A 15742-nucleotide genomic window follows, 5' to 3' on the forward strand; every position below is an offset into this window, starting at 1 on the left:
TCCTGCATTGCCAAGTGAGCTGTTCAAGTCCCAGACCCAGTGGCTTTAGACACGTGCACATGTGTCTAAAATTCTGACAAGAGGGAGAAACAGAGGAGATGGGATTAGGGTATGACCATCCCCCTATGGATGGGTGCTTACTTACTTTCCCTCTCTCTCTCTCTGTCTATCTCTCTCAGTGAGTGCATGCACCCTCTGGCAAATTTAAAACAAAATAAAAGATCTGTCTCCTTCCCTCTCTCTCTCACTCTCAAAAAAAAAAAAAAAGAAAGAAAAATTAAATATATCACTGGGGAGAGAAATAAGATAATAAATATAAGATACGAAGCATTTTAATCCTGCACGTCGTAAGTGCTTGATAGACTTTGAGCACTCCTTTGCAGTTGGAAACAGTAGCAGCAGACAGACCTGTACCCCCCTCCCTAGTTCCATCCCAGGGGGGTGAAAGCCCTGGCCTCCTCAGGGACTCCCTTTGTTAGCAGTTCAACCTCTTATGGTGAGAGTCGTGGCCGGCCTAGGAGGGATGATTGGAAGGGAGGTGGAATATGCCTGTCTGCCCTGGGGAGGGGCTGTGCATGTGTGGGCACCCACCTGTGCATGTATGGATGGTGGGCAGAGGGGCCATGAGGTTGTGTGCACCCCTGAGGCTACTGTATGCTGTGTGTCCTCTCCCCACCCCCAGCTATGACCGCAGCACCCTAGTGGCCCTTGTGGTGGGCGTGGGGCGCCTCATCACTGGCATGGACCGAGGCCTCATGGGCATGTGTGTCAACGAGCGGCGACGCCTCATCGTGCCTCCCCACCTGGGCTACGGCAGCATCGGCGTGGGTGAGAAGAGGAGACCACACGCATGGAGATGGAGGAGACCAGGAGGCAGAGTCAGGGAGCCCAGGGTCAGAAAGCCGAGGCCCAGAGAGGGACATGGCTTGCCCGAGCTCACACTGCATGTGTGAGTACAGCGGCCATGCTGCACCCAGAGGAGCAGGGCCCTGGGCGGGGTCTGTCTTGACTAGGAGGGAGCAGAATAGAGGTGGTAGAGAGGGAGGTAAGTGGAATCTTAGTCCCCCACACCACCCCCCACCCTAGGGGTGGCCCCAGACATGAGCGCCCACTGCCTTGCCCTCGCAGCGGGGCTCATTCCCCCCGATGCCACCCTCTACTTTGACGTGGTCCTGCTGGACGTGTGGAACAAGGAAGACACCGTCCAGGTGAGCATCTTGCTGCGCCCACCCTACTGCCCCCGCATGGTCCAGGACAGCGACTTTGTCCGCTACCACTACAATGGCACTCTGCTGGATGGCACCACCTTCGACACCAGGTAAGGGCCCGGAGGAGCCCTGAGGTGCTGGGGACTGTGCCCTAGAGGGTGTCGGGGCCCACATTCTCTTCCTTCTCTACCTCGTTCTCTGCAGCTACAGTCGGGGCGGCACTTATGACACCTATGTGGGCTCTGGTTGGCTGATCAAGGGCATGGACCAGGGGCTGCTGGGCATGTGTCCTGGAGAAAGAAGGAAGATCATCATCCCCCCTTTCCTGGCCTATGGCGAGAAAGGCTACGGTGAGGACAGGCAGGCACTCGGGCGAATTCTTCTAAAGAGAGAAAAGCGGGGCTCGACGTACTGCTGTTCAGGTTGTGTACTGCACAAGGGCATCCAGCCAAGGAGGCGAGTAGACATGAAATCGAAGCCTTGGCAATTGGCTTGCGAAGAAGGGGTGCTTTATTCTGATTTACACAAAGACTTACTATGGGCTGGAGGAGGCCCTGGGGCAAACCCAGCTCAGGCCTCACTGGAGAAACAGGAATAGGGTTGCCATGGGAGAGGAGCTCTGAAGAGCAGGGTTGGTGTCTTTGCCTGGCGCCCACCTGGGCCTTCCTGAGTCAAGGACGGAGATCCGTTTGCTCCCACTTGTATGGCTCGAGCCTTATCCCTTCCCTAGGGACGGTGATTCCCCCGCAAGCCTCCCTGGTCTTCCATGTCCTGTTGATCGATGTCCACAACCCGAAGGACACTGTCCAGCTGGAGACGCTGGAGCTACCCTTGGGCTGCGTCCGGAGAGCCGTGGCCGGGGACTTCATGCGCTACCACTACAACGGCTCATTGATGGACGGCTCCCTCTTTGACTCCAGGTCCGGGGAGTCCCGAGGGGGAGGGTGGGGCTGGGGGAAGCATGGAAGATGCTGAGGCATGAAGGAGAATCCCAGATGCTGGAGTCACCCCAGGCAGCAGGGAGTAAGGGGGTCACTCTGAGCTGCCTGGAAGGAGGAGGGCCCCCTTTGACTCCTCTCCTGGCCCTCCCCGCCTTGTGTTGCAGCTACTCCCGCAACCACACCTACAATACCTATGTCGGGCAGGGTTACATCATCCCCGGGATGGACCAGGGGCTGCAGGGCGCCTGCATAGGGGAGCGCCGGAGAATCACCATCCCCCCACACCTCGCCTATGGGGAGAACGGAACTGGTAGGGTTGTTCCTGAGGCCCCCACTTTGGCTCCATCCCTTTCTTTTTATTTATTTATTTATTTATTTATTTATTTATTTTTGAGAGGTTTTCTCTATAGGGTGCATGCGCTTGCCAGACAGACAGAGAGACAGAAAGCAAGAAATCACCCCCCAGGGGGGATGGCCACGCCGCAATCCCTTCTCCTCCCTTCTCCTCACAGGATCTTGGTCACACACACACACATGCCCGGCGTGAGTTTTAAGCCACCAGGTCCAGGATGCGAACCGCGGTCGACCACGTGGGAGTCCAGCGACATAGCCATTACGCTAACTGCTGGTTCCCAGGCTCCATCCCTTTCATCACAAAGAGCCATCCGATCCCTGTCACATGACTCCATCCATTCTCTCCAGGGCAGTGCCCCATCCCTTCGCTCCATAGTGAGAAGAGCAGCCAGTGCCAGAGCTTGGGGGGAGGGTGGTTATGGAAGAACAGAACCCGCATAGCCCTAGGAAGCAGAGACCCGGATGTGAGACCCACTGTGCTCTCCCTGTGAAATGGAACTGATCTTAGGGAAAAGCAGGGTGAGTCGCTAGGAGTCTGCAAGATGGTGAGTGGAGAAGGGCCCTCTACGATGCTTCTCCCCTGCGCTGCCCCCTCATCCTCTAAGGACGTAAGAAGTGAGGCCAGCCCTGTAGCATGGCAGTAGGCACTGCCCAGAGGAAGCCAGATCCCACATGGCCAACCACAGTCTCAGCCCCAGTGGCTTAAAAAACATGCCAGGCATACATGGACCCAGGATCCTGACGGGATAAAGAGCTGGAGGGAAAAGATCTGTAGTGTGATCAGCCTCTAGGGGGCAGTACTTTCTCTTTTTCCTCTCATGCGCACTCTCTTCTGTCATTTACAACAATAAAAAAAAAGTGGGGCAGCTGGTGGCATGGTGGTTGAGGCTCTGGCCTCCCACATGGCCAGCTGCAGTTTGGGTCCAGAACCTGGAGCTTGAAAATCATGCCAGGAGCACACCCACGCAATGCCCATAATCCTAGGAGGAGAATGGAGGAGAAGGGATTGTGGCATGGCATGCCCTCGGGACTGATTTCTCCCTTTTCCTCTCACTTTCTCTGTCTCTTTTCTGTGAGTGCTTGTGCCCTATGGCAAAAACTTAAAAATTAAAAAAAGGACTCAATGAACATCCCATTCCATCATCGAGGCCCAGGGCAGGAAGGGGCACTGGGTCCAGGGCCTCTTGGAGACCTCCAGTGGCCTCTCCTAGAACCTCAAGCCAACACACTCCCCTCTTCTGGCCTCAGGAGACAAGATCCCTGGCTCCGCCGTGCTAATCTTCAACGTCCACGTCATCGACTTCCACAACCCTGCGGATCCGGTGGAAATCAAGACACTGTCACGACCCGCTGAGGCCTGCAACGAGACTGCCAAGCTCGGGGACTTTGTTCGTTACCACTACAACTGCTCTCTGCTGGACGGCACCAAGCTGTTCTCCTCGTGGGTCCAGGGCAGGGCCAGGGCTGGGCAGGTGGGTGGGCACAGGCGTGGGTGGGCACAGGCATGGGCGACTCCTCGAGCACCTCCAACACCTGTCTTCCTCTGGGTCACCCAGTCTCTGGTGGAGCACTCAGACTCTTGTTTCCTCTGAAAATGGAAGGAGATGGCATTCTTTTCTCTGTGGGGCAGGGGTCCACAGCCCTGGGCCACGGACTGGTACTGGTCTGTGGCCTGTTAGGAGCTGGGCCACAGAGCAGAGGTGAGCGGAGGGCAAGTGAGCGAAGCTGCACCTGCACGCACAGCCCCTCGGTGCCCACATTCCGTGAGTGCCACGCCCCTCGTTAGATTCTCGTAGGAGCACCACTGCTATTGTGACTGTGTGCCCAAGGGACCTAGAGGGACCTAGGGCACGTTCTTTCATAAACCACCCCACCCTGCCACCCGCCCCCTATCCATGGGAAGATTGTCTTCCACAAACTCCGTCCCTCGTGGCCAAAAGGCTGGGAGCACTGCTCTGGGGGATGAGAAGGGGGAGTTCGCAGTAGGGAGAGTAGGGAGGAGCTGCTATTTCCACTTGAGGGAGGGAATCTGAAACAGGAGAGATGAACCTCAGGGCCACACTTGGGGGCAGTGGCAAGGTAAAGTCTACACTTCGTGGCACAGGTGGGCACCGGGGTGGAGGGCTTGTCCTGGGTCTGCCTTGGGGAGGTTGGGGTGTGAACTGGCAGGGGACAAGAACTGGCACTGACCTGGAAATCTGTTCTCTCCCAGGCATGACTATGGGGCCCCCCAGGAGGCCACACTGGGGGCCAACAAGGTGATCCAGGGCCTGGACACGGGCCTACAGGGCATGTGTGTGGGGGAGAGGCGGCAGCTGGTCGTGCCCCCGCACCTGGCGCATGGGGAGAGCGGAGGTGAGGGGCAGAGACAGCCGGGTCTGACTGGCATTCCACACTGTTCACCCTGGCCCATCTAGGGCCTCGATGTCTGGCGGGAGGAGTCAGGGATGGTTCTACAAACATCCCAGCCCCACTCTCTAGCCCCTGAGAGGGGAAACAGACCTGGGGCCGAGGAGGACACTAGGACCCTCTCTCCTCTTCTCCCTCCCTCCAGCCCGGGGTGTCCCTGGCAGTGCCGTGCTGCTGTTTGAGGTGGAGCTGGTGTCCCGGGAGGATGGGCTACCCACAGGTTACCTGTTTGTGTGGCATGAGGACCCTCCTGCCAACCTGTTTGAAGACATGGACCTCAACAAGGATGGCGAGGTGCCCCCGGAAGAGGTGGGTGCAGAGCGCAATCCTAACCACGCCCACACCCACCTGACCAGAATGCCAGCCTGCGTGGTGCAATGGCAAGGACACGGTGCATGGCCACTGTCCCTCCTGCCTTCCCCTGCTCCTGTGTGCCTGCCACCATGCCGAGTTACATGCCTGAGGACACTTGCCCGTGGCACAGTGCAGCCTGTCCCCCTGCCATGCCCTCCATGCTGGCCTCAACACCAGCTCCTCTCTCCAGCTCCTCACTGACTTGGGGAAGGGGTGGGACTCACTGATTCCACCTAGGGCCCTTCTCGAGGCCACCCACAGCTGCTCAGCCATGATCTTCACTTCCCTCCTCCTCTGGGTCTCCCCTCCCTCAGTTCTCCACCTTCATCAAGACTCAAGTGAGTGAAGGCAAAGGCCGCCTCATGCCTGGACAGGACCCTGAGAAAACCATAGCGGACATGTTCCAGAACCAGGACCGCAACCAGGACGGCAAGATCACAGTCGAGGAGCTCAAGCTGAAGTCAGATGAAGACCAGGAGCGGGTCCACGAGGAGCTCTGACCGACCTGCAGGAAGCCTGGGTCTGGCTGCAGACACAAAGGCTCCTGCTGGGGGGACAGTGGCAGGGGCACCCCTCTGCTAGGATAGCCTCTGGGAGCCATCTGCAAAGTTGTCAGAAACAGCTCTGGTCTTTCCACTGGCTCTAGATTACAATCCACAGCATAGACCTCTGTTCCATTTTTCTCTTCCAGCTCCAGATCTCTTCCTTGCAATGGTTGGGGTTGCGAAGCCATTTCCTCCAGTCATTTCACCCTCATATGGGGATGGTAGTCTGAGGTTGGATGACACTAGACTTCACTGACACTCAGCAAGGCTGAGCTCACCACTTATTTCCCGAAACTTCTTCCTTTGTATTGCTCCGGCATCCCCAGTCCCCACCAGTCCCCATTCTACCATGGCAGCTCCCTCAGAGCAGCAGCCAGGCTTGGGCGACCCGGCAGCCAGCCTTCCTTGGCTCTGGCTCTTCCTTCCCCACCTCTGGGGAGGGGGCAGCTCCAGAAGGCAGCCCTACCTCACCTGCCTGTCCACCGTTCTCACTTCTAACTGGCCTCCAGGGTGGGGGCAGCACTGGCCCCAGGTGCTAGAGGTCAGGGCTGGGCCTCGTGTAGCCTTTCACCCCTAAGGTAGGCTCCTTTCTCTAAGGAAGCAGAGAGGAAGAAAGAAGGTGTGAGGAAACCCGCTTAGATGGGAGTTAGGACTCAAAGCTGTAGGTTCGGGCTGAGGGGGAGGGAGGCAGACTGCACACTCAGAAAGCTAAACTGGTGTCAGCTCCCTTCTCCTTTGTGCCAAATAAAAGATTAAATCAAAGGCCTCAGGTCGTGCTCTTTGGGGGAGCTGAGGGGTGAGGGGGTGAGGGACAACTCTCTATGCCTAAACGTTGGGCAGAATGCAGAGATGGGCCAGGAGTGACCTGGTAGCTAAGGCCAGACTCTCACATGGCCTAATCTGGGGGCCTCCCGGAGGCAAGGAGGCCCGGTCTGGCAGAAGAGGGTGGAGATCTGGAGAGGGGCCTACAGGGAAGGTGTGCAGAGAAGCTTGATCCCTGTCTCCTAATTGTCCCAACGGAATGAGGTCCCTGACCTCAGACACCATCTACGAAGAAGCTGAAGGATGAAATTAAACCACACAGATCAGGTTACTTCACATCGATCGCTGCCAACACTGGGATATGTCCACCTCTCCCTGCTCCTCGCAGCTGGCCACTACCGCCTGCCCATCTCCTCCCCTCTCGCCAGAAGGAAAGGTAATTGAGTTCAAATCTTCCTGGTGTCGGGAGGGGTTGCTTCAGCCACTAGCCAGGCCCTGTGCCCTCCCTCACCAAGTGGACTCCAGCCAGTACCCAGAAATGACCTGAGCCCTTCTGAGCACAGGGTGGAGGTGGGGCAGAGAACATGACACGACTGGACGCATGTGCCGAATTGCCCCCTCCAGCACAGACTTCCTGCCTGGGACCCCCTGAGATGTGACTGTTCCTCACGACCAGTGACGGATACTTGGCCCAAAGCATCCAGAAAGCACGAGGTCTGACAGGGTTATAGACTCAGCTTCAGATGGTAACCCCCATCACCCAAAACCTCAGAGGATGGCCCTTAACTGAAACAGAGAAATGCAGCCCAGTGAAGAGAAGGCAGGGGCCTTGATCAGAAACTCCGGCCTTGGCTCTAGCTCTTCACTATGGAATTTAGGCAAGTGAGTCCTCCCGCTCCAGCCATCTAAGTGGAGGAACTGTACCTACGTTGGGGGTCACTGTGAGTATTAAATGGCAGCAACGGGGGCCGGCTGCTGGTGCAGCCATATTGCAATGCTGAGATGTGGACCCACATGGTAAGGTCCTGGGTTTGTACCCCAAGGCTCCCCTGTACATGCCAGGCATACGTGTGCATGCCCGCGATCCAGGATGGCAGGCTGCCCATCCCCCATGGTATGAACCTGTTGGGGTTGCTTGCCTCTCTTGTAGAAGGAATAAAAAACTTTTAAAAAATGACAGACACCTGGGGCCAGCAGGTGGCATGGTAGTTAAAGGCACTGGACTCCCACATGGTCAAACATGGTTCAAGTCCCGGACCTGGCAGTTTGCCTTCTCACTTTCTCTCTCTCTCTCTCTCCCTCCCCCTGGTCAAATTAAAATAAAATTAAAATTAATGAATAAAGTTAAATAATTCTTTAAAAAAAAAATCAGGCATCTAAATGCCCAGAACAACACCTGGCACATAACAGGCGTTCAAATACTCGTAGAGGTTGAGTATCCCTAATCCAAAAATCCAAATGCTACAAATCCTCAAGTTTTCAAGGACTGTCACTACTCCATAGTGGAAAATTCCACACCTGACCATGTGATGATCAGAATGCTACAATACAAAAATATTGTAAAGAAGTCTGTATTGAGGGGGCCAGAAGATGGTGTAATGTTTACATTGTTGGACTCCCATGTAGTCAAATGTGGTTCAAGTACCAGACCTGGTGGCTTAAAACTCACTCTGGGCATCTGTGTGTGTGTATGCCCCCAATCCCAAGAAGAATCGAGAAGGGATTGTGCATGGCCAACCCCCCTGTGGGGTGGTTTCTCACTTTCTGTCTGTCTCTTTGTCAAGTGCACACATCCTATAGCAAAAATCTCTCTCTCAATTAAAAAAAAAAAAAAAAAGTCTGTATCGAGTCATGGACACGAGTCTCTGTTCGGCAGGATGGAAACTGTTAAAGCTGTCAGAACAAAGCCTACTGTGAGAGATTCCAAGTGAGATTTAGAAGACGAGAGTAAAACTGATTACTATGCTAGCCAACACTTGTTGCTACAGGATAAAAATAAGGACGACACACCCAAATACAGGATGATGGTTCATGTACCTAATGGAGACACCGCAAGGACAAGACCTACAGAGGCCAAGTGGGAGTGGCTGGAGATGCATATAATGTAGAACATGCTGATGGTCAGCCTGGTGTCTTCACCTGTCTGGATCCAGGTACCACTGGCAGTAAAGTTTTGGGGGCCCTGAAGGGAGCAGTGGATGGCAGCTTATCTATCCTCACGGTACCAAGTGATCCCCTGGATATGATTTTGAAAGCAAGACACTGAACGCAGAAGTATCAATACACCAGAAGTCCATGATGGGTCAGACTGTTGTGGATGATGTGCGTTACCTAATAGAAGATGATGAAGACGCTTACAAGAAATAATTCTCTCAATACATAAAAGAAAAATGTCACTCCAGATGTGATGGAGATGTATAAGAAAGCTCACACTGCTGGGGCCAGTAGGTAGCGTAGTGGTTGGGTTGCTAAACTCCTACAATGGCTGACTGCTGTTCATGTCTCAGACTGGGTGGCCTGCTTTCTCACTTTCCCTCTCTCTGGCCAAATTTAAAAATATATAATAATAATATTATTAAATAATTTTTTGAGAGTTTTTTTGCTACAGGGTGTGTGTGCTCGCCAGAGAGACAGAGACAGAGAGACAGCAAGAAATCACCCCCCCCAAGGGGGGATGGCCACCCTGCAATCCCTTCTCCATTCTCCTCTTGGGATCTTGGGCACACACGTACACACACCTGGCGTGAGTATAAGTCACCGGGTCTGGGACCCGAACCATAGTCAACTACATGGAAGTTCAGCAACACAGCCATTATGCTAACTGCTGGGCCATAAATAATTTTTAATGAAATAAAAGTTCTCTTAAGAATTATTTTACTTGGGAACCAGCAGTTAGCGTAATGGCTATGTTGCTGGCCTCCCACGTAGTCAACCGCGGTTCGCATCCTGGACCCGGTGGCTTAAAACTCACGCTGGGCACGTGTGCGTGCGTGCCCAAGATCCCAAGAGGAGAATGGAGGAGAAGGGATTGTGGCGTGGCCATCCCCCTGGGGGGTGATTTTTTGTTTTCTGTCTCTCTGGTGAGTGCATGCACCCTATAGCAAAAACCTCTCAAAAAAATTTATTATTTTACTTAATTTATTTTAATTTGACCAGAGAGTGGGATAGAGAGAAAGAGAGAGAAAGTGAGAAAGCAAGCCATCAGATCCTGAGAGAAGAATGGAGAAGGGATTGTGGCGTGGCCATCCCCCTGGGGGGTGATTTTTTGTTTTCTGTCTCTCTGGTGAGTGCATGCACCCTATAGCAAAAACCTCTCCAAAAAAAAAAAGTGGTCCTGGGCACACAAAATAAGGAGGGAGAGCCAAAGGCATCAGGGGGACCTATCTGCCCCTCCCTAGAGAGGGGCTCTCAGACTGGGTGGCCTCAACCAAATGATCCCAACTGAACTTTGTAGGATGACTGCCCTCGGCGTAGTCACGCCATTCCAGGTCAGACTCACACCCTTCCAACCCTGCCCACTCACGTTCCTTGCAGACACATTGGGACCCCTGAGCTAATTTATGATAGTTTTAGAGTGTGCCCCAGGAGCCCAAGAGACCTCTCAGAGGCTCCTGTGCCTTCAAGAGGGTCAGACTCTGCCCTCCCCACCACATCCCTTGAATCAGAATAGCTGTTTAAAATGTTTTATTTTTTATTTCAGTCTATTTCATACATTATATTTGTCTGAACAACAGCTTTTCATGTTTGAACAATTTTTAAAAAGAATCCCGACCTGCTGCGGGCCACGGTCCCCTGGGAACAGTGCTTGCTGCCCTCCCCCGGCAGGGCCCCCTGAAGCTTGAGGTGAGGACGAGGAAGGTGCTGGGGCAAAGGAGGAGGGAGGGCACAGAGGGCCCAGCAGCTCATGGCCGCCCTGGACCTTTGTGCTCAGGACGGAGTGGCATCCCAGAGGTATCCCTTCCTGTCACGGCCTGCGGGCCAGGCCTTGAACCTGCGCCCTCAGGAGCCCTGCACCTCCAGTTGGTCGCCCTGCAGGATGTGCTGCAGCAGCCCGTTGACCACGTCCAGGGTCTCGTCCTTCTCCAGCACGATGTCATAGGAGTCCATGTAGCGCTCCCGCCGCTCCTCTACCTGTCCAGGGCGAGGAGACGGGTCCCCAGACTGCCCTGCCCGCTTATGCTCATGGGGCTGGGGCTGGGGCTGGGGAGGAGGGCATTCAAGCCCCAGGAGTTCAAGGTTAGAGGCATCTGCCCTTCAGAGACACCGCTGGATTAACCCCAATTAACCCCGGGGTCAATGTCGAAAGGACAGTAATGAGGGTTATAAACAAGGCCAGATGCTACCCTAATCTGTCTGCACTGAATTTTTTGTCTTTTTTTTTTTTTTCTAGTTGCCAGAGGTTGTGTATACTCACTGGAGAGAGATCCAGAGAGAAAGAACGAAAGAAATCACCCTCTAGGGAAGACGGCCACGCTGCAATCCCTTTGCCTCCATTCTCCTTTCAGGATTTTGGGCATGCACACACACGTCTCGGGGTTTTTTCAACCTGCCTTGAATCACACAGTTGGCCATGTGGGACCCAGCCACCCTAACCACCATGCTACCAGCTGGATGGAGTTTTCATAAGCTCAAGTGGTCTGGTAGGCTCCTGCACCTGCTGGCCAAGGGGGGCCACCTGGCATGACCCCATACTTGTGCTCCTGATCTGCTGTTTTCATCTGTCAGTCTTGGGCCTGTTCTTGATATTTTTCTTCTCTCTGTTAAAAATCTGTCCTGGGGTCAGCAGGTGGCTAGGTAGTTAAGGATGCTGGACTCCCACATGGCCAACTACTGAGGTTCAAGTCCCAGAACTGATGGCTTTCTTTCTCTCTCACTCTGTTCCTCTCTGGTCAAATTAAAAGGAGTAAATAAAGTTAAATAAAATATATTTTAAAAAGTCTGTGTCTTGAATATCAGCACCTCATATCTCAATCATGCCTTCCAGATACGATTTAGGTCTAGTAATCAGCTTCATTGTTTCCTAAATTCTATCACTGGACAAGTTACTGAGCCTCCTTGCCTCAGTTTCTTAACCTGTAAAATGGGGACAACAGTTACTATCTCAAAGATTGCTAAAACGATTAAGTGGGTTCCTATCTGTGAACTGCTAGGACAGTGCCTGACCTGGTAAGCACTCAGTAAACAGGGGGGCAATGAAGTGCCCAGAACGACCTTCTTCAAACTCCTGTGTCCGGCGTGTGATGGACACACAGCTGTAATCACTGGGCATCTGTTTCCTAGGGGACTGTGCACCCAGAGTGAGTGTGGCTTATGGCTTCCCTCGGCGCCCCTAACAGTTCACGAAGTGTCTAGCACTTAGGTGTGCAGAGCAGTTGTTGACAAGAATTCAAGAAGAAAGCCACGATGAGAGGACGCCTGGGTCCCCTACCCACCTTGTCATTTAGGAAGCCAATCTTGAGAATATTCTGCACACCGGGAACACCATCAGCCATAGTGAGGTCCCCCATGGAGTCTCCAAGTAGGAGGATGTTGGTTTTGCCCTGAAGCTGCTGGAAGTAACTGGAGTTCTCACACACAGAGCTGTTCTTGTTGTAGGTGTGTATGAGCTGGCCCTTGAATCCCTGGAGGAAACCCTAAATAATCGAGATAAGAGACAGAGGGCTACAGGTACCCGAGTGGTGCTGGTTTCCCACTCTCTCTGGTGCAGAGGAAAGGGAATCCTGAAAGCTACCAAAAACAGCAAAAGTTCACTGCAGTCTACCAGGGGTCAGCAAGCAAGGACTTGTGGGCTGTATTTTTTGTTAATTTTGCCAGAGGGCATGTGTACTTGTAGGATGAGGGAAGAGAAAATAAGAAAGCAGCCTCTATGGGGAATGACCACACCACAATCCCATCTCCCTTTGTTTCTCCCTCCTTTCAGGATTTTGGGCATATTTTTTAAGCCACTAGGTCAGGGTCTCAAACTGTGCAGGTGGGCATGTGGGATCTGGCTGCCTTAGCCACCAGGCCACGGGCTGGCCCTGGATTGTTTCTGTAAATAAAGTTCACCAGCACACAGCCACACTCAGTGATGAACTCGCTGTCATTTTTGCAGTATCGCAGCAGCTGCAGCAGAGACCACATGGCCTACAAAGCCCAAGGTATTTACTAGAAGTCTGTAACCTCCAGTTTAGACACGGGCCAGCAAATCCTGTTGACCATGTGTCCTAGTGGAAACGAAGCCCATGACAGAAATGCTGTCCAGGTAACATGCGCGCTGGTGCTCAGTGATGAGACTCCAGCCACTGGTATTAAGGAGTAGTCAGAATGTGACTGAGTTGGTGCAGCTGCCCTCTCTGGGGCTAGAAACACAAAGCCCAAGCCCTTCAGTGCCCAGCATGGCACATGACCCATGACAGTGACAAGAGGCGGGCCTCACTTGGACACAAGGTACCCCATGGCAGAGTTGGCTGTCAACCAAACACCAAAGAGATCGTTTGAAAGTAAAGAAGCCAGCATGCCTGCCCTCCCTTTCTACGCCAGGGTAGGGGTGAGGCACAGATGAGAGCATCCTGCCTGGCGGTCCCCACCCTCTTCCTGGCTCAGCCCAAACAAGTTTGGCTCACGTCTTCATTAAAATCCATGTAGTTAGACACTATGTGGATATTGGGATAGAACACTTTCATCTGTCGGATGATTTCTTCCAGGATATCGCCAATGCCCGCCGAGAAGATGAAAAGAGGAATGTTGTTCTGGTAGAGTGTGTTGAAGAACGTCTTGTAGCCCTCCCTGAAAAGAGATCAATGATTTTGGAAATGGCACTGCCTCTGTTATCATTCATTCCTTTTTTCTTTCTTTTATTTTTCAAGTTGTTATAAAGTGCATGTGCTTACTAGAGACAGAGAAAGTGAGAATTACCCCGCGGGGGCGGGAGGGTGCACTTCTCCTCTATTCTCTACTCGGGATCTTGGGCACACGGGCACACACACAAGCTGGCATGTCTCACAAGCTACTGGGTTCAGGATTCAAACCACAGTCGGCCATATGGGATCCAGCTGCCTTAACCACCATGCTACCAGTTGGCCCAATGCTGACTCCTATTCTAGAAGCCCCTTCCTTCCTCTAGGAAAAAAATTCCAGCAGAGAGAGCTGCTTAGTGAAGGCCATTGATTTCCAAGGGTCCCAACCTAGCTCCCATGTCTGGATAAAGCAACTAGTTTGGCCTGCTGGTGGCATGGTATTTAAGATGGCTGGATCGGGCTAGCCAAAGTGGTGGTTAAGGTGGCTGGTTCCCACATGGCCAAATGCACAGTTCAAACCCTGAACTCAGCTTAAAAACAGGCTAGGTTGAGGCTGGCAGGTGGCGTGGTAGTTAAGAGCACTGGACTCCCATATGGCTGACTGCAGTTCGAGTCCCGGACCTGGCCACTTGTGCACTCACTCTCTCTCTCTCTCTCTCTCTTGCTCAGTCCCTCTCTGGTCAAAGGAAATAAATAAAGTTAAATAAAATAATTTAAAAAAAAATAAAAAAAGAAGAAAAGTAAAAGCAGCTAGGCAAGTGTGGGTGCCAAAAATCCCAAAATGGGAGAGGATGGGGGAGAGGGGTTGTGGCGTGACCATTCCCCATGAAAGGTGCTTTCTTTCTCATATTTCCTTTTCCATAGTCTCTCTCCAATCCACATATTTTGATTCTGGCAAAATTAAAAAGAAAGGAACCATCAGGTGGCATGGCAACTGAGGTGCTGGGCTCCCACGTGGCTGACCATGGTTCAAGTCCCAGACCTGGCAGCTCACTTTCTCACTTTCCTTCTCTCCTCTCTGGTCAAATGAAAAATAATAATAAATAAAATTTTAAAAATAATTATAAAAAAATTAAAAACAAACAAACAAAAAAGCACCAGTCATGTGGCAGCCCTCTGCAAGGCTGATCCACATAAAGAGTCTGGATTCATACCCAGAGGCCTCCCTTAGTATGCCAGGCATGTGTGGATCCATGATCTGGGACTGGCTGAGGCTGAAGATGAATCACAGTATCAGGACCCTATTGGGGGTGTTCTCTATCGCTCTTGCTCATGGAAGAAAATAAGTAACTAGATAGCTAGATAGAACATCAGACAGCGGAGGAACCCCAGTAGTCTTCTGCCATTGTGAAACGCGAGCTGGACTCTGCTAGTTCTAGGAGACAAAGCCTTACTCATTTTGCACCACATCCACTCCCAGCTCCTAGGAAGGGCGGGCAGTCTCTTGCTGTATCCACAGTGTAAAAGCAAGACCCTTTCCCATCAGTTGCTCACGTTGCCATGTTTCTTCTGATTCTTCTGCCAACAGACTCCTCTCCACTCCTCCCCAGCCTCCTCTTTGGGAGCAAACCAAGTTTCAAATAGTCCTGCAGCAGTGTTTTCCAGAGCGAGAAGCTCACCTGAGCATAGCATTGGACTCTCTAACCACCTGGGCAATCTGAAACTTCTGGATCTTCTGCTGACACAGGAGACTGTGTGCTTTGGTCCACCTAGAAATAGACGCAGATGCAAGTCACCTGAACTAAGGAAAGGATCCTTTCCCTGTATGAAGCCAAGGCCCCCGTGATGGCACAAGGGAGGGCTCATCCTCCTCCACAGAGCCATGTCCTGAAGGATTCTGGTGTCCTTAAAAGAAAGAGAGTAAGAAAGCACACAACGGAGAGGCAAGAGTCATGTAAGGCAACACTGGAGTCAGAGCTCGTTCTCGGTGACCCTGCTCTCTAGAGAACTGGGGCTCTGTCTGGTGACACTGGTTTTCTTAGGAGAGTTGCTGTGGCCTGAATAGTCCACCAATGTCCCAGTGTTGGAAATGGATCTCCAGCAGTGCTGGAAAGTGGGGCCCAAGGGGAGGTGTTAGGCTTATGTGACTACTGCTCCTGTGAATGAATTAGTGTTGATATTGTGGGAGCGGGTTCCTTACAAAACGCCAAGTTCAGCCCCTTCTTGCTCTCTCTCTGTCCATCCCTCTCTTTGCCTTTTTGCCATGGAACGATGAGGTAAGAAGGCCTGCATCAAATGCTGGCCCCTGATACTGGACTTCCAGCCTCCAGAATCATGAGCCAATTCCTTTCTGTTTATGATAAATCACCCAGTCTGGGATCTTTGTTATAGCAACATGTAATGGACTAAGACAACGGCCATGTCCCCAAAGCACTTACCCTTCCCCCCCA

The 15742-nt window shown here is 52.6% G+C and overlaps 2 protein-coding genes across 4 annotated transcripts in view; one reads left to right on the top strand and one right to left on the bottom strand.

Moving 5' to 3' along the window:
• The window catches only part of FKBP10 (FKBP prolyl isomerase 10), an 11918-nt gene extending 5345 nt beyond the window's left edge, over nt 1–6573 (top strand). The window contains exons 2-10 of the mRNA XM_006155989.3: nt 683–828; nt 1129–1318; nt 1413–1558; nt 1939–2128; nt 2314–2459; nt 3752–3944; nt 4716–4858; nt 5058–5221; nt 5581–6573. Of these exons, the coding sequence (XP_006156051.1) occupies nt 683–828; nt 1129–1318; nt 1413–1558; nt 1939–2128; nt 2314–2459; nt 3752–3944; nt 4716–4858; nt 5058–5221; nt 5581–5766 (1504 nt within the window). The 3' untranslated portion in view covers nt 5767–6573. The remainder of the gene's footprint in view (nt 1–682; nt 829–1128; nt 1319–1412; nt 1559–1938; nt 2129–2313; nt 2460–3751; nt 3945–4715; nt 4859–5057; nt 5222–5580) is intronic.
• Nucleotides 6574–10240: 3667 nt separating this feature from the next.
• NT5C3B (5'-nucleotidase, cytosolic IIIB) overlaps nt 10241–15742 on the bottom strand; it is a 12187-nt gene continuing 6685 nt past the window's right edge. For all 3 annotated transcript variants that reach the window (XM_014590706.2, XM_006155992.2, XM_006155993.3), the window contains 4 exons: nt 14972–15061; nt 13179–13341; nt 12006–12206; nt 10241–10704 (listed from right to left, as the gene is read on the bottom strand). In XM_014590706.2, coding sequence (XP_014446192.1) covers nt 10573–10704; nt 12006–12206; nt 13179–13341; nt 14972–15061 — 586 coding nt within the window. In that variant the 3' untranslated portion in view covers nt 10241–10572. The remainder of the gene's footprint in view (nt 10705–12005; nt 12207–13178; nt 13342–14971; nt 15062–15742) is intronic.

This window comes from Tupaia chinensis, unplaced genomic scaffold (genome assembly GCF_000334495.1).
Source record: "Tupaia chinensis unplaced genomic scaffold, TupChi_1.0 Scaffold000477_1, whole genome shotgun sequence".
Lineage (NCBI taxonomy): Eukaryota > Metazoa > Chordata > Mammalia > Scandentia > Tupaiidae > Tupaia > Tupaia belangeri.